This window comes from Aythya marila (genome assembly GCF_965140915.1).
Source record: "Aythya marila genome assembly, chromosome: 5".
NCBI classification, from domain to species: domain Eukaryota; kingdom Metazoa; phylum Chordata; class Aves; order Anseriformes; family Anatidae; genus Aythya; species Aythya marila.
Window position 1 is genome coordinate 55,469,250 of NC_139046.1, and position 27,491 is coordinate 55,496,740.

The 27,491-nt window shown below is 33.9% G+C and overlaps 1 protein-coding gene across 1 annotated transcript in view; it reads left to right on the plus strand.

The window, feature by feature from the left end:
- LUZP2 (leucine zipper protein 2) overlaps nt 1-27,491 on the plus strand; it is a gene marked incomplete at its 3' end in the record, with an annotated part of 190,675 nt that overhangs the window by 78,214 nt on the left and 84,970 nt on the right. The window contains exons 2-5 of the mRNA XM_082761376.1: nt 2,957-3,074; nt 4,566-4,636; nt 7,343-7,424; nt 15,756-15,818. Of these exons, the coding sequence (XP_082617502.1) occupies nt 2,957-3,074; nt 4,566-4,636; nt 7,343-7,424; nt 15,756-15,818 (334 nt within the window). The remainder of the gene's footprint in view (nt 1-2,956; nt 3,075-4,565; nt 4,637-7,342; nt 7,425-15,755; nt 15,819-27,491) is intronic.

Genomic DNA, 27,491 nt, shown 5'->3' on the forward strand with positions numbered 1-27,491 from the left:
TGTAAGACTTTCCAAAGAGAGTTCATCAAATGAGAGGGAGACTGAATTTCAGTTACTCATAATTCAAGAAGGGAGGAATAAGAAAAACAATTGATTGCTTAAGTCTTTGTTTTATCTTTTCTTAAACTCAGTCCTGGGAATACTTTTTTTATTAAAGTGCAAAAGTGAAGATATATTTAATTTTTTGAAATAATGAGAGTCCTTGAGTAGTTGAATAATCTAAGTGATTCATGACTCAAAATATAGTATACCATATAAATACAAAATACTATTTTTGTATTGACGAATTCACTTTTTTTTTTTTTTTTAATTTTATTTTTCACTTAAATTGCTCTTGGTTGGTCTAAATGACCTAACTTTTCAATGTAGAAATTGCAGTCGTATTATAAATAGCCATGTGCAAAGTTGAATTTTACTGTTATCAGATACATGAACACTGTCCATGGACACAGTGCTAAAAGCCAAAGATTGATATCAGGAGTAATATTGTCAACAATTTAAGGAACAATTAAATTAACAATTCTTTAGCAATTGTCAAAGAACAAGCAATTTAAAGTCCTGGACAGGGCTTTAATTTGAAGTGATTATTTAAGACAGTGTTACCACCTGGTTGTTTTTTTAATGCAGGGTTTCACTTTAAACACAAGCATGACATTTTAGTGGCAAAAGGCTAATACATGTTTTGTGCTTCTTAAAGAAGAATGGAAATGGTGACCATACTGAAACTACCTGACCATTTTAGCAGGAGGAAACCCGTGCTTGACCTCTGTTCATTATCAAATTAAAATAGGAGTATTCTCTGAAGCTTGTCAGGCTGATTACACTTAATATTGTTCCTGGCACCGAGGTGAGCCAGCTCTTTTACTGTGATGTATGCCTCATTAAAAATCACATATAGCTGGGGTGGTGACAAAAGCTGTAGGTGTTCATAAAGCTTAATGCAGGAGATTTTATATTTGTTGCATGTAACAACTAAAAGGTTATCAAGTGTTCTATTATTGGCTAGATTTAGTTCAGTAAAAGTAAAGTTTAGTAACATAACAGTAGGTTGTCACGCAACTTGAGAGAAACATCTGAAGCAAAATGTGGGTTGTAAATAATGCTGAATTGTGGCAGATTCAAATTCTCGGAATATGGATTTTCCTTGTAAACCTGTGATGTGACTGACTTGTGTTTGATCACATACTTCTGATAACATTAGTAATTATATATCAAGGACAACCAGATTGACTGCTGTTGAGTTACTACATAGGTTACAAGTAATCGAGTCCTGACATAATCTCCTTGCATGGACTTTGCCCTAAGTGTTCATAAAGCTGTTCTCAGAGGCACTTCTTATTCCCCAACAATATTTCCAATTTTTCCTTTTATGTGGTAGATGAACAGAACAGAAATGGTATGAAACCACCATTTCTTCTAATAAAGTTCATTCACAAATTGAGAGGAAAAGCAAAACATATCAAGAGAACAAAATAACTTGCTGAAAGCTGAGTACTTTATTTATCAGGTAAAGGAAGCATTACGTTTTAGTTGGTGTTTTTCCATCCTGGGAAAACTTAAGATAGTTTGTTATTGGGGGGTGGGGAAAGCCCTCTCTCCTCTCTTCTTCTTCTTCAGCTGTCCTCTAAAATAAAACTTCTACTGAAAAATGAAAAATTCAACCTAGTGTGTGCTGATGATCTTCGCTGAAAGTATTGGATATTACGCTGCAGGCCAAAACATCCCTGTTCTTATTTTTGCAGCAGTGAGAAAGTGGAGATATTTGTGTGTCATTAGAAAAATGCAAACTCAAACAGCTCCATGCTTTTTGATCTGCCACATTCTGGCAGTGTGAGCAGAATATAATTATTGGTCAAACTTAAAACTTCAATATAAAGTAAAGATACTTTGCGATAAAAGGAAGATATCTATGGTGATTAGGTAGCATATTAGTGACTTGCGCTGCTTAAGAGCATACTCAAAATCCATTAAAAGAATGTTAAGATCACCATTTAACTTCAAGATCCTAGGTCTGATCAGAAAATAGCACCAGTGTTGCAGAGTTGAGGTTCTTTGTTCCCCTTCTTTCTTAGAGACACTAAGAATTACTTGCAAGTAGAGTTACTGCAAGGTCAGTGGAAAAAAAGACTCCCTACTGCACTTGTACAAGGAATAGAAGTTTTCTCATCAGTCTTCTTCAAAACTGTGATTTTAAATGAAAAAAAAAAAAAAAAAAAAAAAAAAAAAGCTGTTTTATAATTATCTGAGATGTCTGCTTTTTAAATGAAATGGCATGTGAGGGTTGGATCCGTATTTCATTGAACCTAAACCAATTTATCAGATGGATTTCACTGGGGATTTTACAGAAAACTTTAAAAACTATAATTACTTTCTAAGTAAAAATTACCATTTTAAAAAGGAATAGGCGAAATATTTTGACTTACTAATTAATTCATATTTAAGTTTGATTCCTCTTAGCATATTTTTGATTCTAGTTTGTACTGCAGGGAGGTTTCAGTCGGGGGAAATTTTTATATGATATTGTCTTTACAAAGTTCAGACAGCACTGAATCATTCTTTCCCCAAATTACTGGATGTCATGAAGCTTCATACTGTGAAAGTTTTGCTTGGCTTCGTGTGTGGAATATCTTTCAAAACAAGAAAAATCTCACACTATGCCATCATTCCTGTTAAACACACCCTTTCTGTCTCTTTTTCAACACAAACAATACACAATGCCAGTGTTTTGGTCTGGTTTATATATTCAGATGCAGCACATGAGGTTAACATTTAACGCATCTGTTTATCTAAATTGGGAGAAGGCAAGTTGTTATAAGGGTAGGTGGAGGGGGGGACCTTCCCAACATACCAATTTGGGATCTTGCTGGAGTTAATTAAATTTGGATGAACTAAGACTGTTTTCAAATACATTGAGGAATGTTGCAAGAGGATCTCATGCTTTTGTTTTCTGTGTTAGACAGGGCTATGAAGAACTGGAGAGACAGCTGAAGGAAGTCTTTAAGGAAAGGAGCAATATCCTTCGTCAATTGTCGAAGACTTCTAAAGAACTTGAGGGAATTAAAGTAAACCTCCAGGTTAGGTTACCTCTGGGTTTTTGTAACATAGGATTGCACCCTATTTACTTGAAAAATTTGTTGTTTTTGATCTTTATATGCAAATAATAATTTTGTTGATTTGCACTGAAATTAAAATGGATATTTTCAAGGAAAATGCAATCTGAATGAATCTGAAATCCCTCTGACTCAGTAAATAAAATAAAATATAGTACAGTAGAACAAAAAGAGGAACAGAACCAGAATAAGCTGTCTTAGTGGGCTTACCCTGCACATTTACCCTGGCAGCTACTAGGAAGGGATTTCCTTTACTGTTGTAGGCTGCGTCTTTGCTGACAAATTGCATATACACAGCCTAGTGTAGCTGCTGACTTTACCTTGCTGATATGCCATCTACGCAGAGTCACTGGATTTACTGCAGGGGATTACTTTACAAGTTCAACTGATAAATTGTATTAGATGAGCTGGCAGTCAGCCAACTAGAGCTGAGACACTTCTGCATTTAACCTGGGAGATTTTGGGGGTATTGTACATAAACTGAAAGGACAATAGTAAGATTAAGTTCACAGTCAAATCAGCACATCAGAGTGAAAAGTAGAGTAAAGATCCTGCTCTGGATCCGAAGTACTGAAATCACCAGATGATCACTCAAGAGCTTGTTTGTCTTTGACTGATATGGTGTGCTGGTCTAGTGAAAACATTCAGGCTCCCTTTAAGTTGAGATTTTTCCCTGTATTACATGCCTTTTTAATGGATGGTATTTTTCTGACATTGCATATTTACCTTTATAATATTTATAATATTTATAATATTTACCTGGTATAAGCTTGCTGGGAAAAAATGTATGGTGTAGCATCCTGCTGTCTGTTCACAGAAAAAATGGGTACTGTGTGTCAGTAATATACTGTAGTACATTATTGTGTTATATCATCTTACAAGATTTCTCTGGTTCTAATTAACGTGAACTGTTACCTATAGAACATTTTCTTACTCCCCCTCCCCTGTCCCTTGCTGCCTTAAGTACTTTACCAATCCTTCTTTTATTGTACTTTTTTTTTTTCTTATTTGTTATAGAAATGTGATTCACCATGAAGCTACTTTATTTTAGAATGGGATTTTTTAATGCAGCAAAGTTGAAGGTAGTACTCAGCAAAATTATACAGTGAGGTATTTCAGACTTAATGCTTCAGAGATGCAAAGAGGTCTCTGGTGTTATATTTTGTACTCACACTTGTATTTGTCTTGCCTTCTTAATGTTTTTTTTTTTTTTTTGTTGGCTTCTAAACTTATATTATGTGATCATTTCTCACCTAATACTTGAGACACAACAGGTGTTCAGTTAGCAGTGCTGAGTTAGGCTGAAAAGTCAGGCTATTTCTCCTTTTGTAACCTTGTCTCATTAATACCTGTAATTCACTGGGAATGTTTTATGAAAGAGGTCCCAATTAATCATTTCACAAATGAAAAGCATTCAAGATCTCTTTGGTAATTTGTTTCTTGCTTTGTTACCAGTCTCTGAAAAGTGATGAAGCATCAGCCAGAGGTGATGTGCAGAAACTTCTGGAATTGGGCCAAAAGCAAAGGTAGGACACACCTTCTTCCTTTTCTTTCCTTTCTAGACAAAAAGATGTAAGATTACGAAGGCCATCCATCTTTCTGCCTTAAATTATAGACGCTAATGTAGTCTGGGTGCTGCTGATCACAAGAGTAACAGTAAAATAGAAGCAAGGAATGTTATTCTGGGAAATTTTGAAAACAAATAACATATAAGCTGATATTGGACATATACGAGGAAAAGGCATTAAAATGCTACAGTGAGATATCTGCTAATGAAAAGGGTTTTGACCCTTCTACATGACAATTTCTATTTGTTAGTACTGTTATTTCTCAGCACTCTGTGACCTAATTCTCTTAAATATTGGAATTCAAACATAACTAATATAGAGAGCTGTCACTTCATCTGAAACAATGTTTCTCAATGTCTAGAGAGAAAGACATATATTAAAAACTTAATGAAGTACAGTGCCTACTGCCTTCATTGATAGAAATGCAATACTTAAATTCTTTATTCCTTTTTTTGCGGATACTGCATTTAGTAGAAGTACATACAAAATTACACTGTTGTATAGAAGGCTTGTAGTACAAGTAACCTTCAGTTACTTCAGAAGTAACCTTCAGTTCTTCAATACAAAACAAATTGAAGCCATAATGAAATACCACAGAACTTTGTATTTTTACTTCCATGGAGAAGGATCACATACATCAGAATCTTTCAGATATTCCAGATGAATCTATTAAATGATTAATACATTTAGCTCAGCTATTATCTTATTTAAACACTTATATGACTTTGATACAACTGAAAGGTATATTTCTCAGCACCATAGCTGCCCTTGCCATGGGCTCTATCCTTCATACATAATTGTGTTTTTGCAGTGGTTTGACTGTTGTGCAACTCTTATAAAGTAGTGACATTAATTTATTTACAAGTATTAAGACTACTCAGTGAATAGATGTTCTCAGTTGCTGATAGGAAAATCCAGTGGGCTAAGGGAAAACTGAATACATTAGTCATATACTCCCAAGTTATTTTCGTAATAACTGTCTTAAATCTCCCCTTGGTCCCTAAGTCCATCCAAAAGGAAATGTGGACTTGTGCTTCTAAGGGTATCGACTACTGAGTATACCACTGCGCAGCAGCAATTCCCAGAGACAGACTGGGAATCAGTGCAACATGCAGGATGCTACTGAGCAACCCTCACTCACCTACAGTAAAGAAAAGGCTTTTAATATATGCTTCAAGAAAATGCCTTGGAACTATTGTGGGTACTTGAAAACTGTTTACAAGCTCACTGTACTTTACTATGAGAGCTATGGAAGTCCAATATAAGAAGCAACTGTTAACAACGTTCAAAGGAATCTCCCTCATAGAATTTAACAAATGGTCACAGTTTATTTGCTGAGAAACTCAGGCAAAACTTCTGCAGTAAGTCAAGAACAGTGAACGTAGGGTTCCACTTAAATGTGCTGTATTTGAATCACAATCCAAAATATATTACAATATTAATCTTATGATCAACTTGGTTTGGACAAATGTGAGCTCTGTCTGGTCTGTGGGCACTGCTTTGATTATTTCCTGTGGTGATGGATGATACAGTAAAGTTTGGAGTGCTAAAATCTTGGCCTGTGCTAGCTCTGCTGACTTCACACTAGATTTTTTTTCATTCCTTTTGTGTGAGCTCTTCAGTACTTCTCAAGTTGCCAGTAAAATTTGGTCACTTACTACGGTGTCTCCAGTCTTGTTATTGTTGTACACCATCAACATTTTGGAATGATCACATCTGTTTATACAATACACAGAGCTGTACTGTGCTGATGATACATTGGTTTCATGCTGCTCAGTCACTATCTCAATCAAATCTGTTTGTACCAACCTTCCCAAAATTGCAAAAGTAATAGAGGTGTCAGCTAAGAAACAGCAGCTCACAAATTCTGTTCTTGTCTGAAGCCTTCCACTCCAATTTACTTTTCATTGGGTTTAATTATCAGCTGTATATAAAACCAGTTCTATGTTATATAAACCCAGTTCTATGTTGGTCAATATTCCTGGAGGTTTATCCATGCAAGCAGCAGCACTGATAATGCTCTGCAGCTGTTTGGAAATATGTCACTCTGGTACTTTGTAACAGCTCCAAAATGTGTCATGTAGGTACAAAGAGATGGCCAGCAGAGGATCTCAGCTTGCTGCAATCATCTTTGGAGACATTTTCTGATTAAATCAGTAATTCAAAGCTTTTTTGATTCAAATAAACAGTCCAAACAGTTATTTTTTTCTCTTGTTCAGTTGTATGCCAGAATCTTCTACTGAATTTCCTCTTGTTTCTCTCTAGAAAGAGCCAAGTGAAAGCTGAATTATATCAGAGTATTTTTTTTATTACTTTTTTAACAAGTTGTTGATATTAGTGTGGTGCCAGTTCAGTGTATTTTCAGTATCCTGCTTTTCTTGCTCTTATTGTGCCAATCTCTTGCTAGAAATTATGCAGTGGCAGATGTTTTGCACAGCGTGCTGCTTGGTAGATGTGAAAGGTGTAGACAGTTTCCATCGTAGCTAATTTGTCTTGCATTGGTACTACAGTTCATGGGGTCATTGTAGTGTTATTAGCAACACCTGTAGATACAGCACATCTGTCCATTACTCTGAATAATTAAAGGTGTCTTTTCTTGAAAGTGAATAATTTCTTAATGGATAATTGTGATGAAGTTTGTGTTCTGTGTTTTCAACAAACTAGGGAAGAAATGAAGTCTCTCCAGGAGGCCTTTCAAAAGCAGCTTAATGAGGCAGCTGAGAAAGCAGAAAAGCAGCAAGCTACCGTGAGTGATTCCCTGTCCCTCTTCCGTTATTTCTTTCTTCTGTCTTTTTTAAACCTCCTGCCTCAAGAGTTTGTTGTAATCTCAAATATGTTTGCACATTAAAAAATTAAAAAAAAATATCTTATGTTTCAAGTATGTTAGTACTCTATAAGCTTCAGAAGAAAGGATGTGGTGAAAGTCAAACCCTAAGATATTCATCTTCACTAATTTCTGTAGGATTTAGGTGCATGTACCTCCTCTCAGAGGTTTGGAACTAAGTCCTTACACTTATGAGGTTACCTTTATGGACCTTCATGTCTCATCTATACCAATTTATGTTGTCATACAGTCGTTGATTTTTTTTGAATTGCTACAGATTTTCAGCAAGAAAATAAACAGCAGAAAGTTTGATTTTGACCACAGTAGATATAATCCTCACTACACTGAGGTAGTAAGTCCCATTAAGATTTCGTGCTTTAATTCATAAGCATGATAATTCATAAGCATAATAAATAAATAGTAGGATTAGTTGGATTTGTGTATAGCACTGTAATGCTATGGGACATACATGTAAGTAGCCAGATTTTGCTATCATGGGAAAAAAATAAAAACTATCTTTGCTTAATGCTTACCTATAAGTAGGTGAATATTGTTAGGTTCATCAGTAGTATTGCTATAACATCAAGATCACCAAGCATAAGTTGACTAAGTAACTTCCAGATGTTCCTTCAGACATCGTGTTCTGTGATTCTTGTTCTGGGCCTACAAACAAGCTGCTAGAAGGTTTTCTAGAGCTATTTTTAGTTTCATATTGTATAATTGCTAATTTATTTGGTAATATTTTACTGGCTTTCGGGCTCATGAAACAGCGGTGTGTCGTGGTTTAACCAGGACAGGTTTGAACAGAATTAAATAATTTAACAAATATTTAAAAATTCCTTCCTTCACCTTACTTTGTTTTCTATGGGGCTTTATGTCCTTGGTGAACAAGATATGAATTTATTATTTTAATTATTAATTATTTAATTATTTAAGAACTAATGATACTCCCACTGAAGCTAATGGATAGGCCTACAATGTTTTTACTTGAAAAAGAGATCTTTGGTCCAGTTCAGTAATTGACCCAGGGTGGGTAGTCATATGAGGTCTACATGTTAGATGTAAAGTGGCATACTTTGGATTCTTAGTTTAAGGCAGCTGGATCGAAAGCACAACTCCCATTTTCAGGCTCATGCAAGTAGGATATGAGTTCCTAGTAGACACTAGGATCTGGAGTTTTGTGTAATGTACCTTTTGATATGCAGTTGGGATGCAACAAGGACCTGCCATAGATGCTACAGCTGGGAAGGCACATGCAAGTCCTTCACTATAGAGTTAAGCATTTATAACATCAATGCTTAACCTGAATTTCCATATAGTTTTGGATTGTCATTTATATGGGTCATGATGTATTTTGGTTTTAAATATATAGTATGTGTTTATAATATATAATAGTTTTACATGCTCCCTTCTAATTAGAAAGAAGGTAGATTTTGAGGTAAGTATTTCTCTTGCAGGTTTTTTCAGTTGAGATAATTATTGAAAGTGGCTACCCCCCCCCCCCCCCCCCCCCCCTTTTATGCTTGGAAGTCAGAAGGGTAAAGATACTGTTTTACCTGTTCCTTCATGCCCCACAACATATAATTACTGGATTGCTGACACTTGTAGGCTTCTACAGAGAAAAAATCCCCCCTCTGTTCTTGATCAGGAGAAAATCAGTAAACCGAATGCTGAATTGAACCTTGAAAAGAGCATCTTGGATCTTTCTTGGTAATCAGGGAAGACTATATGCATGTGTATATACATAATATATATATTAATAATATATATAATAATATATGTATATATAATATATACATATATATTATATATGTATATATTATATATACAATTATATACAATTATATATACAATTATATATACATATTATAATATATAAATATATATATATATATTGTGTATAAATCTCTATATATATTGTATATAAATCTGTGCTTCTTTTAAGATTTTTAACTAAGGCAAGATATATTGTCCTGAAATAAGAAATTAGAACTTAATCCTCTCTGATAAGTATGTAAAACATGCTTTTCCAAAGTTGTCTTTTCCAGATGCACTGACACTTTGGTGGCAGAGCAAATTCTAGCCCTACAAATTAAGAGTGGAAAACTTTTTTTTTTTTTTTGAGTCTCTATATTGGATTTTGATATTGAAAATTAATCCTCCTGTGTTAAATAAATCTCAGCTGTAGTGAATGGATTATTGGCTCTGTTTTTTTTTTTATGATGTAATGCTATCTTTTTACTTTGAGCAACAGTGCCTTGCATAAACTCAGCCTCCAGCATAGAACTTGGGAAGAGCACAAATCCATTGCAGGAAAACAAACAAACAAACGAAATAACAACAATGAAAACACACACACGCACACACACACACACACACACACAAAAAATACACTTCCTGAATTGATAATAGAAATGAACTTGGACTTGTCAGATGGTTAGAGAAACTGAACTCTTGAGCTGTATTCTAAAACTTGCCAATAACAGAGTATTAAATCTGGCATCGATTTTAAGGAAAGCAGTGCTGGCTCCTTGGTTTGTGACATTTATTTCTTTATGCCACAGGGTACGATGTACATAATGAAACTCACCCATACAGTGAGACTGAATGAATATTCAAAAAGTGCTTCAGGGTCCTCAGATGAAAGCTGCAATAGAAATGGAAATAAATATTATTACTGTCACAGAGTGTTCAGATGGTTTCTCTGTTTCCTGTATTTTTGAAAGCAATATGACTGCTTTGAAAGAAAGTCTAGGTACTTCAAGGCAAGCGTAGCTGGAGGATGGGAGCTTGAATTTAATTCTAATTCAATGAATTGTGAGTCTTGTTTCTAATCAAACTTAAGCACATTTTATTCTACAGGACTCGGTGAACTACATATTGATTTTTATCTGAGTAAATAAGAATGGAAGTACGTTTCTCAAAGCCTTCTGCATTAAACACTGGAGAAAACAATGGTTATATATATATATATTCATTTCTGCTCTTTTTGAGGAGACATAATACAATGCTTATAGTATGTTAATTGTTTGTATATGTTCAGTGGGGAATGTATGATCTGTGTGATGGTAATGACTGTCTCAATTATGTAAATCCAAAAGTGTATGCAAGAATTTAGAAGGATTACATCAGTCAAATTACATGAAAAATAACCTGGAAAGTATTGAAGGGGTTGGAGAAAACTAAATGAAAAAAGATGTTACAGCAATGCATTGAACTTTAGAACCAAATCTTGTGCAACACACAGCAACGCTTTTCACTACCATTTGCACAAATGATTTGTCAGCAACAGTTATAAAGGATAGCACAAATGTAATGAAATTTGTTGTGCATGTTTAGCTTGTTATCTATTTATTTATTTATTAACTATTGAGGATTAGAGAAGCCAAGCATGTTAGGGCATGCTTTTTTTTTCTTTTTTTTTTTTTTATTTTCTATAAATTATATGGCAGAATTAGGTTCAATTAATTTAATTATCCAGGATAATTAAATGTGCAGAGGAAAAGTGTTGTGGTGGGGATAGTTAAAAATTTCAAATAGTCCTGTGTTGCAAAGTTCAAGGTCAAATGCAGTCTTATAGAATGTTTTGTGTTGTGAGGAGCTTCTCTTGCCTACCAGCCAGTTCACAATATAACTATCGATTTTTCTCTCAAAATTCATTTCTAAAATTGTTTGTTAAGAGCATTCTGCCAGATTTAGGTGTACAATACATATACAAAATGTCCTGTCTGTATAGGACATACCCATATAACCTGTTGGCCTCTTTAGCCAACTAGTAGAAGGCTGATAGAGCATTTTGGTATGCATTTAATAATTACCAATGCAGTTTAGAATAGGTTTTAGTGCAGTTAATAAAGTCAAATTATGTGTTAATGAGAGGTGGAATTACTTCTTCAAGAAATATAATTAGGGAGCACGGACCAGTTTTAGCTTTTGTTAACAGAAACAGAGGACAAATGACACATTTATGTAACTTACAAGTTACAGTGAACAGTTTTTCATTGAACTTGAATACATAGGTTTGTAGTGATTCTGTATCTCTGCACTAGGTTAACAAGCTCTTGAGAACTTTTTGTACAAGGGCTCTTCACTTGACTGTGCTTCATACTAACTATTAGTATTGATGATACAGTTAATTTTTAGTAAGAAAAAAAAATTTCAAAGCTGCTTTCCATTAACTTCAAAGTCTACAAAATGAGATAGACTGTTCTTGATGAGTGAGAAAGTAAAGAATGAAACAGGAAAATGACACTGAGGATGGGAAGAAAAAAAAAAAAAAAAAACAGTTAAGGTAGTACACACCTTCTGGTAGAACAGTAGGTAGATGAAGCATTTTTCATTTTGTTCCTGCTGCTATTTTATATCATGGTAACAATTTTTAAAAAGACATGGTGACGGACTTGTTTGACAATACAATTGTCATAGTCTGTCAAAATAAAGCACAAAATATGTCAGCATAAAATCTTTTTTTTCCAGCTTCTCAGTCTTCACTATGAAAAATTAGAATTAGGTAATAGATTGTGCCTGACTTACAAAAAATAAACAATGATATGGTTAATTTGATATCAGTAGGATGTTCTTAGTAGTAAAATACAAATAGAACATGCAAAATGGATTTCAGAGAGATTCACTGACAAACAAGAATCTTTAAAGCTATCTTCAACTCATGCTTACAATGCTTTTCATAAGAAGATAAGACATCCATTTCACCTGAATGTGTTTTGTTCACTAACAGTTCTTATGACAGGTCCAAGTCCTAAATGTCTCTGACAAAAATGTTTCTTGATTAAAATACAGCTTACAACTTAAAAGTTACATTCACTGAAGAAATTCTAATAGGCAAAAAAAAAAAAAAAAAAAAAAAAAAAAGTATGTTTAGTTTTGCTTTCAGAAGAATTTAACACTTTGCCAAACACTTTTTTCCAAAGGTGGGATTTTTATTTTTTATTTTTTTTAAATGTAATAGTGTAATCCATTCTCTCTGGCTTTTGGAATCAATTCCTACAGTAATTTGAAAATAAGATGATGAAAATGAATAATGAGTATACTAGGGCTATGAAGTATTACTGAAGTAGTTAAGTATTGGTGTATTTCAGTCTTATCTTAAATGTTCAGGTCTTAGTCCTGAACACTGTACAAGATGTCTGGAGGTAAGCGAGTAAGTGTACAGCTGAGCTTTGACTGTGCAGTAATGACTTTATATTGGTATTCCTTCATCCTTCGTCTGTAGTGAATAACTAACTATTGTCTGACTCTTAGAATTAGATCACTGCCATCTGCTAAAGCATTCTGTATTTCGATAGGGGAAAATTTAATTTGAACGTTTCAAGGTCACAGACTGCTGTGAGTAAAGGCTACTGGATGGAAGCTGCTGCCTTTAATAAACATAATGAGCTCTGAAGCACACAAAGCTCTGAGTACCTTGGATGTCTGTCTCCAGGAGACAGAAGCAGTGTCCTTGCTTAATATTGCAAAGTTCAGCCTTAGAACGCCAATCCATTTTCATTATGTATTTTCATAATTACAGCTAGATAGTAATTAAAGACAGCCAACATTAAGAAAGAGCTGAATGTCAAGCAAGAAACAAGAGCAGGTAGGAAGTGGAAAAGATGTAGCTTTAAATAAGGGTAGATTTAGGTTAGATATTAGGAATAAATTATTTCCTATGAGGGTGGTGTGGCCCTGGAACAGGTTGCCCAGAGAAGCTGTTGATGCCCCATCTCTGGAAGTATTCCAAGCCAGGTTGGATGGGGTTTTGGTCTGTTGGGAGGTGTCCCTGTTCATGGCAGCAGGGTTGAAACTAGGGGATCCTGAAGGGTCGCTTCCAACCCATTCTGTGACTCTATGTAGAAAGTTTCATAGTTTTTTTTGTTGTTTGTTTTTTGTTTTTTTTTTCAGTTTGTGTATGTTTATGTTAAAGCTGAGCTTAAAAACTTATTAATGTGTATTATGCTATCAAGATTTGGAGACTGAAAGCCAAATTTTAAACTTGTTCTTGAAAAGCAGTTTGCGCACTGTAATTTGCCCCTAAACTGTACATTATGACTTCAGATTCTGAAGCAAAATTATTATTCCCTGTCCTTGGGACTGACTAAAAGCATCATGCAGATAATCTGGTACAGCCTCATCTGCCTTAAAGCATGACATTATAGACATAGATGTACTTAAATGGATAGATAGATTATCTCTGTAGTAGTTCTAGTAGCCATGCCATATAAATCCCTCCTATATAGCTCTCTACCGATATACATTATGACTAAGTGGCTCTTCAGCTGTTAGAGATTTAGTAGAAGAGCTCTAAAAATGCTGCTGTGATATGCAAGCAAAAATGAATGGTTTCATAATTAATGCTGCTTAATAATAATTAAAAAAAAAAAAAAAGTTTAATAAAGCTTTGAAAAAAAAGAGTGTTCTTAGAGTTTTAGCTTACTTGACTAATGAAAATGTGTAAGTTAGAACTATTTAAAATGTCTGTAAAAGTGATATCAGATGCATGTATATGTGAGGAGCAATTAACGTAAATTACTGGTTTAACTTGCTAGTTAAATTAACAGTTTGGGGGTGTCATAGATATCTTTTCACTGGAAGAACCGAACTTATATTTACAGGCTATGTACAGAGAGCACAGTCAGTAAGTCCATTACCATATCTTTTCTGCTTTTTCATATATATTCATATTTAGATAGAAGTGATATGCTCTGAAGGAATATTAGCATTCCCTTGAGAATTAGGGTGAAGAAAAAGAACGCTCTTTAACAGAGCAATATATTTTTGTAAGCATCAAATGGTAGTTCACAAATCTTTTAAACAGCAGAAAATGTATTATGTGAATAGTTAATTTCTTATTTTTTCAGTTAATCCTGACCTCATACTTAGACTATGACTTCTATTGTTGTGCAAAAACTTGTTATTTATTATACATTGTACATAGACCAAATTTCATTATTTGCAGACATAATTGCTAGAGAAGTACCAAATCTTCTGTTAAAACATGATCCTCACTGGTATCTGTACATAGTGTTTCCATAACCTACCTAATTATTTAGACAACATTTGGGAAGCACTTAAAAAAGAAGCTCTGTTATGTGTGTCAGTCTCATGTACCCCCCACTGACTTTTCTCTCTTAAGTGATAGTGTTCTCTAACTTCTCTTTTGATATTGATAAGAGTGATGTCAAGCCCAGTGATGGCTAAATTACTGACATCTACCTGCTTGAGTGTGGACATGAACAACTGACAGATTGCACAGATTGACTGTCATTTTTGATCTGCATCATATTCAAAACTTTGTTCCGTGTCAGCTTATTTGTAGCCTAACTCAACATTTGAAGTAATTTTTTTTCTGAGATTTTGTTTTTCTTAAGTTTCTTGCAGTGGCAGATGTGCTGTGGTTTCCCAGGAATGTAGGTAGAGCATTGGATCAATGGTGGAGAGAATAATGAATGGGGTATTGAGTATAAAAGCATGAGAATTGTGCAAAATGAAGGAAGATGCTTGTGGATACCTTACAGTAAAGAGACCGTGTTGATTTAATCCTATAATCACTATCTCCTTTTTCCCATTATGTTCTTTAAGTCCAGAGGAAAGTCCATTCTTAAGAGAAACTTCGGCTGATTTGTAAACTCTTTGATAAACTGAGATTGAAAGTTTTACCTCCCAAGACAAATGTTTGAAATAAAAAAGGACAAAGGACCAAATTAAAACACTTGATATAAACAAATTACACTTTATTCCACATATCAGTCTGATGGGAATTGAGAACTTCATCTTGTTAGGGCCAGTAGCATAGCATTTGAATCAAGTAACTGTTAGAAACCTGCTGTTATAAATGTGGTGTTCTTAGATGGTTAAAATATTATAGACTACAATGTCAGATAATATTTTTATTAAAATCTTTAATTTTCTTAAGATCACCTGGGACTTCACTGCAAAAGACAAATACTATATCTACTGGTACAAAGCCTTATTATGGAGTTATTTTCTTATTTTCATTATTTTCATTATATGTTTCATAGTACATATGATAGTGTGTGATAGATTATCAGTAATAACTGTGACCTATTTGACTGTGACAATTTGATTGACTGACAATAATTTTCTAAGATACTAGAACACTATTTGTTAGGGCCAGATTTAATTGTATTTTTTTAAGCCATTAATAAGGTCAAAAAAAAAAAAAACAAAAAAAAAAACTTTGAGATGATGTTTACCTACATTTCAAAAACTTACTCAGAATTTTTTTAAAACTTCTAGATTAACTTTTTGAAGACTGAAATGGAAAGGAAAAGCAAAATGATCCGTGACCTCCAAAATGAGGTAAGAGGAACATGGAATTGTCAACAATAGATGCAAGAAGATATTTGAAAATACGTTTCAGGTTTTGACCGTTATTGAATATGTTTAAGATTTTACTCAAATATTCAACAGAGAAAGCAATGAAATATATCAGTATTTATCCTACTCTTGCATTAGAATTGTGGAATGATGGAAGTTTCAGTACTTACTGTGATCAGCCTCTGCAGAATATCAAGCAATAAGTACTATATTTCATCACAGAAATTAATTTTACTTATAACATTGTGGTATTTTAAGAGTGTAAAAAAATAAGTTTAGACTGAATGATCTAATAAAATGAATTATAATGATTTCCATCTTATTTTCTAATACAGTTTTTTAATTCATACCATACATATATCTGCTTATTAGCTGAGGATGAAAAATAGTGGATGATGATTTTCTCTTTTAATCCACATCTAAATGAAAGGTTGGTTTTGACTTGGGGTAGCTGTTTTTCAAAAGCATGCTATGAGTGCTAAACTTACCCAAGGATAGTATCCTAAGCTTTTATCATATTTGTATAAATTCAAAAGCACTGCATGAGCCTAAAAATAAACTTCTTGACAGTAAAGGTGGAAAGATAAAACACGAAACAATGAATGTTATTTAGATTAGTGACTGATGCTGTAGCCTATGAAGTATCCTGGAGTACCCTATCCATAGGTATTTTTCCTCTGATCAAGTTGAAATGAGAATGGGGTTCTTCTCATTAGTTTGGTAGAGAAACTGCTGGGCTTAATCTCTACAATAGGAATATAGTCCTGAATGGCTATTTATTTTTTTTTGTCTTTTAATTGTTTTTATTGTCTTTTTGTTTTACTAATTTGCATGAGTAGAAAAGCTTTTATCGGAGGAAATAAAATAATAGAACATTAGAAACTTTAGTATGTTTCTGTTTTGTTTATTTCCACGTAATAGAGACATCAACATTTTCTATTCTAAACTTGAGTCACATGACACCTGCTTTGTGGAAAGCATCAGAAACTCATAGCACATGTGCTACCTAAATCTGTTGCTATATAAGCATTACAAATAGAGTATACATGTACGTACTTTCATTATGCACATTGTACAAATTTTACTGTCCTCTAGATACCAAAAAGAGAAAAGAGCTAATATGGATGATGCTGATGATGCGGGAGGGGGGAAAGGGATGGAATGGAGAAGCAGAAAAAAGTGATTAAGTACACAAGTATATATATATATATATATATATATATATGATTGTACAGCAATGAGACTAATTTGCTGAATTATGATTTTTCTGCACTTGCACTTCTTTCAAAGCAAAGACGGCAACATACAGTTCAACTTTATGTTGGCTTATATTTGTTTGGTGATCTTTGTCAGCCACTGGCACTTCTATGAAGACTTCATGTTCAAGCTGCATGTGAACAACTCTTTCTAGGAAATAGTACTAAAATATTTCCCAGGGACTGGATCACATATACATACTTTTAAAACACTTTATGTGGAAAAATGAATACTTGAAACAAGTAAAAAAGTACGATTGTGCCATTCTTGTAGGACAATATTTGTAATCTTAACTGAATGTGGAAAAATATCATATGATTTCTGGACGGTTGTCACTTAAAATTCTTCTTTAGGTTCACATCCTGAATATTGACACATTTAAATACATGTTTTCTCTACTTCAAAATGCTAAACTTTATAAATGAAGAAAAAAAAAAGTATGCTGCTTGGAAAGTACTTCTTGCACTAAGACAGCGTTATTGAATTTAATTTTTTCAATTTAAGGGTCACAAGGGAAATTGTAGCATGGCTTGCACAATATTCGTAAGAGAGAATCCGAACATGAGTAATGAACCCACATCTGGTGTAGCTCCAGTTATGAATAGAGAGTCTGCATAATGTGCACCAACTAAAGGAAAACTTTTGACTCTCTAATAGGACATTCATAAAAGGAAGTTAATGTCTAGTTAAAATTCACCTAGGGTAGATGGTACCGCCTTGGCGAGATTGTTTGATGATCAGAATTCAGTCTTGAGGTTTAGTAAGTATTTTCTGATAATAAAATTGCATGAGAAGTTATCAAGTGCTATTTTTAGGCTTTTGCAAGGCTTTTATATGCCTATATATTTTGGAAAAGCAATGAGCTGAAGCTGGAAAAGAAGAGGGCTGGATGAAGAGGAGAGTGGGAGAGGTGAAGGTTAATGTAAATACTGATTGTATTTCCATTCAGGTATAGTATATGCATTCTATCCAAACACTTTCACATAGATAAATACTGGAAAAGTCTGCCTAAGTTATATGCTTTTTGTTTGTTTTTAATTTATTCAAACTATCTGAAATATTTTCATTTTTTATGTTGTCATCTTATTAGATGTTCTAACAACTGTAGGAAAAGATTGTAGGCACTGTTTATTTTGCATATATTTTAGGAGGAAATACAGAACAGTATTTGTGATTAAAGAAGTGATATGATCCTAGAGTGGCCTGGAAATCAGAAGCTCCAGAATGCTTTCCTTAGAATCATAGAATCATTCAAGTCTGAAAAGAGCTCTAAGATCATCTATTCCAATCTTTTAACCTAGTACTGAAGTCCGCCACTAAACCATGCTACTGAGTTTTAAATCTACATGTTTCTTGAAGACCTCCAGAGATGGTGACTATATCACTTCCAAAGACAGCCTATTCCAATGCCACACAGCCTTTTCAGTAAAGAAATTTCTTCTAATATCCAACATAAGTTGACTTAATCAATAAACTTGCCATGAGATAGATTTGATTTGAGAGGATTGCTTAGTCCTGTGCTGTAGCCTGGTGTGTGGAGAAGGAACTAATAGCTATGCCTATTTAATGTTTTTTTATTAAAACTTCTATAGTATGTTGTCAGTTGCCTAAAAGTCCACTAACAACAGATTTTTTCTGGAATTTCAATTATTGTTTATTGAACACTTCACTAAGGACCTCACATTTTGATGGAGTTGGACAAAATAAATAATATGATTTTGAGGAAACTGTTTATCTAAGCCCTACCTCCAGTCACTGAATATACAGTATGCTTTTAAGAAACCTGTTAGTAATATTAACTATGCTGTATATTTAATTAATAGATCGTATTTTATATATAATTAAAATACAGTTCTGTCTGCATACAAATGGACAGAGACAATAAAAATGGAATTCCTTTCATTGCTACTGTTGCCCTTCTTTCAAATATTGCATTTACTGTCTATTTATATTGGCATATTTTTAATTCAGCAATCTCAGACTCACCCATGACTGTAAAAATTCCCCATTTAGTTCTGGTGTTTCAACACATTCACCTACTGTCATTCAACTCTGCAATTCATAGATAGGAACAGACAACAGCAGCATTGTAACTGAATGCAGAAGCTGTGCTGTAGCATATGAGGAGAGGACAACGTACAGAAAGGTAATTTTCAGGCTGCTCAAGGTTTTGTAAAAACAGTTGGCAACAAAAATTGCCCCTGGTGTGGAGGGGAAAAAGTGCTGTATACAGTACATAGTAATTGTGTCTAAAAATTCCTCTTTGAGTTCTCTCAGTGCTTCCTACAACACTTGAAAAAATCTGTAAGTCCTCCAGCTGATAAACATTTTTGTGTAATTTCCTTGAGTTAAGCAAGTTAGGAATTCCTCCCAAAATTTAATAAATGCTATCATTACCAATATTCTGTATGGAGAGCTAGTGAAACGTTATTCAGCTTTGTTACATGGATGTCATCATTGCCTCACATTGTATTTAAGTATAACTCTGTATTAAAATAATAATAATTAAAAAAGCTCTAATGTAAATCATTTTATTGCATGTGATTAGATGTGATATGATGGTATATTTTCTCATTATCTGTGGGGAAGGTGTTTCTATCTATCTCTGTGTATACCTATATTAACGTATGTTAATCTCTTTACACACTCTACTTAAAACTATCTTAACTATCTACTTAAAGCAATCGCATGTTTTTATTAAGTTGGTATAGCATTTTATATCAGGCAATAGCTTTCTTTGCTGTTTAGGCTGCAGCAGAACTTTGAAGAACATGAATTACATGAAAGACACATAGTAATACAGGCAATACAAAGTAAACCAGGAGTGGAAAATGGATTTGGCTGTAGCTCCCAGTAATGTGTTCTTTCTGCTTAGAAGCATAGTTTTAAATAACTACCTTGTAAACAATACGTTTGTTCTATTCATGTATAAATTGTGCTTATAGCTTTAGTGTCAAGTAAATCATCCTAAAACAGAATTTTCTTCAATCTCTCTGTGCTTAGCTGCACTAATAAAAGGCAAAGTCATAGCAGTTTAAAGTCCCACCTGATCTATCGGGAATTTCATGCCCTGCAGGGTGAATTCAATCGAATTGCATTGAATTATGGTGGAAAAAAAATGAACTCCCTTAGTGAAGCAGAAATGAAATTTTAAGGCTTTGAAACTTCATCCCGACACTATCCTATGAAGGAGGACATTGTAATTCTTTGCTCTTTGTACTCAGTATATAAAATTAACAGTGAGTTTTCTAAGTATAAAACTCTGTCACCATGCAGGAAAAAAAGTTGGGTAAAGTTCTGCTCCCTCTTTGGATATTGCATTGGTTCTACGTTTCAAAAAAAAAATATTAAAAAAAATAAAAAATATTAAGTATCAGAGGGAGTGTCACTGTCAAAGAAACATTAAATAAACAACAAGAGTATTATTGCAGTTTCCAGTAGCATAGTCTGCTAAGTATCTTTAAATTTAATATTGCTTCTTGCCTTATTGCAGCTTCATTTGAACTTAAGAAAAAAAAAAAAAAAATCTAATGAAATGATATTTAAAATTATTTCAGTATGATTTGTCCTGAAAATGATGGTGAAAAGCTGGAAATGCAGTGTAATCAAGTAAGGATGTCTCTTAGGACAGTACTTGAGATCATAAATAAACAAATCCTGCTGTATCCAGATTCTTAGTGAGATATACTTGTAGTGACGTGATAGCAGCTGCAGCTACAGTGAATGTTAGAATAAGCTTTTGTTTTTAAAGGTCAGTTTTCCTGACCTTGTATACCCAAGAAAATAGGATGTGCTTTTTCAGATTCTGTTGAAGGATAATCAGAAAATCAATTAAGGTATTTTAATGGATAAGTCTGAACCTCTCTCTGTCCTAGGAACTGCCACATTTCTGCCACATCATTTTCAGGCATCTAATTCACAGCCAGGAGCTACAAGAAATTGCAGTAGACATTAAAATATGAATGTTTAGATAAAATGCATTCTTAATGGATGAGAAGATTTTAAATGAAATGTGTACCTATTAGGCATCTATTTTCATCCAGTGCTTAACCACAACGTCTTGGCTGTCTTGTTTGATTTTGTGCAATATTGTTTGTATGTTGACTTCTCAATTAATGTTGAAGGTCATAGCAGTGTTCTTTTGTGATCTTTCTGAAATCATTCTGATATCTTGATTCATCAAGTGTTTTTCAAGCACTCTTCAAGCACCCTACTAAATTCTTATTTCTGTCATCCTCATTCATTAAGTCCAAAATTGCAAAATGTCTGAATTCCTTATTTTGTCATACTTGTCTAGTCTCAAAACTGTGTAACAGCTTTTGATCCCAATTTAGGCAGTTGTCATTTGTAGCAAAACATCATCTGCAGAGAAAAACGTCATTTCCAGTCTGTGCTTCCAATACCCATTTCCTATGGAAGGAAATGAAAATTAGAGATCCTGGGTACTGGTGCTATGTAATGTGAGCTTCTATAAAAGTGTTGAAGATCAGATTGTTTGGGTCTTTGGTACTGGGGAGATACAAGAGTTGTCTGATACTCTGTTTTGTCTTATTTCTATGTCAATTTGGCCAGTATATTTGAAGGTAAAGGAAAAGAGTAGTAAGTCCTAGTAGTTTCTTCACTTTATGCTGTTTCAACCAGGCAGCCTTTTTGAAATTTTATAATCAATGTAAAACTTCCCCTGAAGCTAGTGTTAATTTTGCCAAACGGGAAAAGTTCTGATCTAATTTATTCATGTTATACAGACAGGTGGAATAGCTGGTTGTTGATACCAAGATGTTGAAATTACCTAGCGGGAAGACCACTTAAAAGAGGGTAATATATATATATATATATATATATAAAATATATATATTATATATAATATATATATATATATAATTTATATATATATAAATTGATACTTTAACATCTTGAGTAGACAGTATTGATTTTTATCCTTAGATGACGTAATAAAAGAGTATTTAATGATTAAATTTTCAGAGTTCATAAAGAGAAGGTGAAATTGATACAATTTCATCATTACAAATAATGCTTTCAAATACCAATGGTTGTCACTTCAGATTAAGAAAAAGGGATGAGCCCTGAGAAGCTCTGTTATCCTAATTTAGTGTCAGACTATTCTTTGCCTCTGAAAACACCACACAATAGCATAAGAATTTTCAAAGGTATATATGGCATAAAAAACGTATGTTTTATTTATTTAAAACATTGCTTGAGAAAGTTATATTGCACTTGGAATACAACAATGCTGTTGTGGGCTGACAGCTCTCTTGATGTTATAAGTAGATTTCAATGAAAGCCAATAAGAAATTAGAGAAAAAAGAAGCCCCAGCTGATCATGTTATAGTACTCTATACAAAACTCCCGTTGTTTTCAAGAGAGAAGGTGTAGTGTTTGCATTTTCTTTATGATCATTCTCTTGAATATAAATGAGGTTATTTGCTGAGTTCAGTGGGAGCAGAAAGTGATTTAGAAAATATTTTTTCTTCTGTGTTCTTCAGAGGTTTAAATTAAACTGGACTGCTGTGGTTTTTAGTAGCTTTAAATCTTAATCAAGATGAGGTATAGCTTGAAAAGTTTAACTTTATATAGTGAAGCACTTTTAGACTGAGGTTTGTTATTCTGTGACTTTTAAAAAGACTTTAGTTCCCTCCTTTGGTTCATTAATTTGATCAAACTACGTGCAATATTTGGACTGATAATTCTAATTGATATATAGATATTTATGGAAGATGAAATGATAAAAATAACAAAATATTTAACTGTAATTTATGACAGAACTATTCTAGAATAAAACTTCTAATGGAATTCCTGACTTATCAGTCATGTTGTCACATGAGTTGAAGCATCTATCAGGCTTTTCATTGAATGCAAAACCCTACCAGCTGTTTGACTGTAATGCAACTCCACAATGTCATTCTTAAAGTGGTAGAATCATAGGAAATTATTTTTTCCTGACAGTAAAATGAATTGGTTTCAGCTACTGCGCATTTCATTTCAGCTTAAAACCCTGGGATATTTGTAAATACAGGCATTTTTGTCTCTGTAAAAATAAACTATTTAACTAAAAAATGCAGTGTTTTGAGGAGGGCTGTTCAGTTTGTTTAGCTCACACTTAAGTATCCACTTTCTTAATGAACATCTCAGCCTTGCCGTGGAATTGCTAGCCTTACAAACGTGGAAGCATTGATGGTTCATTGCAGTGGGAACAGAATGTTTTACAGTCTGATTGGCCACTTCCTACACAGCCACTCCAGTAAGTCCACGTATATTATGTTACTGGTAAGAAACAGTTCACCTTCAGTGTCCAGTGAACCTTCCACTGAGTCTCAAAAGTAGAAATTGTGCTATTCTGGGGGAAAATTGGTCATTTTCTGTTATCCAGAGCATTTTAAACCACTTTGTTGTGGAATCTTTTCTCCCACACTACTCCCTTCAGAACATCATTCTACAGTATATGAGGCTGCAGATGCTATTGGAGAAGGAAATATTAAATAGATCACTTGATTTGTCTGTAATTTAAACCGTAATAACTTGAGTGACTTGCATGGTTTTTATTGAGTTGTCATTTAAGTATTGATATTAAGAAAATTTGTTTATAGCTGTATTGTAATTTATAAAAATAATTTTTATTAGACACCTCGAAGTGGCTTTGCCATAGCTGTTGTAATAATTATGCTCACTTATCAAGTTTGCCTATAGAAATCTTCCCATGCACTGTCTTCAGTTTCTGCAGAAGCCGCTCTGTGATTTTCATAGCTGAAAATATTTAAAACAACAGCCAATAATACTTGAACTATTCACATTTTTAATTATCTAGGATATTGTAAACAATTTAAAACATGCAAAATTTAGTAGATGTGGAAATGTTTCTTGGGCGTTATGATAAGAGCTTAAACAAACAGGTGATGCTGAAAGTATTCTGTAAGATGCTATCTTCTCTAATCTCAGTTTGTGTTTGTGAATAAGGATGTCTGAGTAATATTTTGTTTTTATCAGACAGATACCTGAGCTCAGGTAGAACCTACATAGAATAAAACAAAAAATAACAATTAAAAAAAGGCAACACCCCTGTCAGATTGCTATGGTTCATCAGCAACCTGTGCTGTCTTTTTTTTAATGTTTTATGTTTACCTTTTCACATATAGAATAGTTACTCTGTGTAAGGCTGTAAGTGTACTTCTGTAAATTTAAACTAGGTGTTCACTTCCTGATTATGTGTATATGTATTTGTCAGTATATTTAAATTAAAATCCTTTGCATATAGGTTCAGATACATATTTGTGTATCTGAATATATGCGTGTATAAGAATATACTGTGACCTTCAATTGCTTAAAGGCATCAAAAGATTTACAGTTGATACACTTGAAACTGTATTGGCTGTTTGCCCAGGAAACTTTCTTCTTTCTGGTATTCTGGCTTCTTCTCTAGAGCCTTTAGCACCTCCTGCCCTCCTTCTGTGCTGACCTTGGGAGCTGCAGGGCTGTTTCTCACTCCAGCTGCTGTTGTGCAACAGGTTTTTTTCCTTTTCTTAAATCTGCTTTCATAGAGGCACAAACAACATGTCTTATCGTCTTGGCTCTGGGCAGCAGCAGGTCCCTTTGGAGCCAGCTGAAACAGGCCCTTACCTAACGTGGGGCAGCTTCTGGCCTGTTCTCACAGAGGCCAATCCTGCAGCTCCCTGCTTCCCAAACCTTGCCACATAAACCCAATACACATACAAAGCCAGGAAAGCAGATGCATTTGACCGTGCTTTTTTCCTCGTAGTATAATTTATGCTTGCTGTGCATTTGTGCATTGCAACCAGAAGATTCACTGTATTTGTGTTAGCCAATGGCAAGCTCTGAGTATTTAAACTGTAGATTTTCTGCTGCTGACCTTTGAGTCTTAGGAGAAAAGAAGTGAAGATCTGCAACCTGAGAGTTAGTTAGTCCCTCCTCCCTCATCTGCCCAAAATGGGCCTAATGAGATCAAGGAAACTCTACCACCTAGGAATGGAATTTATATCCTGTACCTGTTCACTGGAAAATTTTTGTGTATTTTTAGTGTTGACGTATTTGTAACCAATACTTCCTTGCTGTAGTGATGTCTGTCTGTCATGTTGAAATAGGATGGACCTTCACTAATGGGGTAGTCTAATGGGGTAGCATTTATTATTATAAAATATATATTTTTAAACTCACTTTTAATTTCATAAGAAGGTAAAATCTGGCATATGTATTCAATGTGAAGAGCACGTTATTTTTAGCAGAAATGTAAATAAAATGATTTGGGAAAGAATTGGTCAAATCTGGAACTGCCAAGGCGGTTATAAGTACCTATCGAAAGCTTTTTGTGAGCTGGTTCTGCATAGTTCCCCTACCTGTATGCCTCTTTGGTATACTCTACAGAATCTGATTTTCTAAAATCTATTTTATTTTTTAAGATTCATGCTACTCCTTTAAGCATAATTTTGTGAATGCACAAGAATTGGCTCACTCAGTTGGCTCATTTCATTATAGTTAATTGCATCCTTTCTGTGTTAGAGGGTGACACTTTTTCTTTAGTTGCACAAGGAAAAATAAAATTTCTTGAGCTTTCTGCCATTGCAACAAGCAAAAGCACCTCTAGCTTGATACTCAAAATATGCAGAGTTGAACAAAAAGCTTTATTATTGCATTCCACCAAAATGTTTGCTTAGGTAGAAAATACATTTTAAATCTTTTTGTCTTGATGCATATTCCCAGTGACTGCTGCCAACTCTTGTTTTTGTCATTTGGGGGAAAAAAAGCAAGTAATTTACATTTGAAAGAGGCAAGCATGTATGTGCAGTTTGTAGTATTTGCACTGCATTGCTTCCTTCTGCTTAAATTCTCTGCACAGATCATACACTGTGTGAGAAACAATCAGTTCAGTAGCACTTGGTGTGCTAAAGATTTCATGGTTACTGTGTTATAAAATAATACTCAATTTTTATGGTGGTTTAAGCTCAATGAATGATGTAGAAATTACTCAGTAATTTGAAGTTAATTATTTATAATCATTAAGTGTCCCACATTTTTCTCCTTTGGAAAATGTTTGATTTCCCTTTAGTCATTCTGGCCTTTTTAATTATTAGAAATGGACCTGCAAGCAATAGGAGAAAGGGAATGAAAATTTAACTTCACTCTAACCTTTGGTTTTGTTTTCTGTTATTGTTACTGATGCTTTTTATATTTTAACTTTTTAAGTTTGATTTTGTATATATTTCTATAGCTAAAATATTTGGTTTCATTTATTTAAGGTTGACCTTGAAATAGTGTTCTATATTTTTCATATTTTACGTCTTAATTCCATAGGTGAGCAGGGGAGTCAGATACAACACTCAAATTCTGCAGTGTGAAGTAGTTTGTCTTTGCAAGTTTATATGCAGGGCTACATATTTATGGAGAGAACTCAAGACCCATGAGTGTTAAATGTAAATGCTTAGTTTACATCGTTCTTTTTATTTATTTAATTTTTAATCATAAATCTCAGGAAATGAGCTTTGTGTTGTTGCAAACACTGTCTACAAACACTGATTTTAAACAAGTGATTTTAACAATCTGTATCTGTATAACTCTTGTGTATTCAAGCCTTGGCAGAGATGATTTGTCTATCTCATAATTCCCAATAGAAGTTTATGAAGGATTTGGACAGTTAGATTCAATTGAATTTGTTGAGCTTTGTTTGCATCAGGCTCTCTCAAGTACATAAGTGTTTTCTAATTCTCTAACCTGATAAAGCCATGATATCAGTGTTACCTCTGAGATGGATCCCTGGATGCCTTTGCTGAAGCTTGGATGGTGATGGCTGTCAGCTGTTCCTCTTCACTGGGCCCTAATCTGGCTGCTGATTGTTCTGTGTCTTATTTTCCCCTTTCATTACTTCCAAATACATTTTTATCTCTGGTTAATCAATTATGCCAAATAACAGTCCATAGGGCCACTTCTTCACAGAGTAAAATGAGCTATTATCAGTTAAATAGAATAATTATATTAAATATGTTAAATACAACACATATGCATAGAATACATATAAATATATGTATTCTCGTAAAAGAGAACAGGACCACGTACCTGCCTGGCTTGGCAGATCTGAAGTCTACATCACCATTACACAGTCATTTTTAGAACTCCCAAATGTGATAGCCAACTTACTTAAGTTAAACAATATTTATGACCAAAGAAAACTTAGTCTAAATTTTACTGACAATTTTTAGGATTTATAATTGTGGACAGCAGATAAAGATGAATATCCCCTTTGTTTTGAGGAATATAATAGCATTTTTGATAACACGGAACACAAAATGGAAAGACAATGGCATTTTATTTAAACCAGGAGACAGGAATAGCATAATAAACAGTGTTTTAGCAGTACCTTTTTCTGTTCAGTTG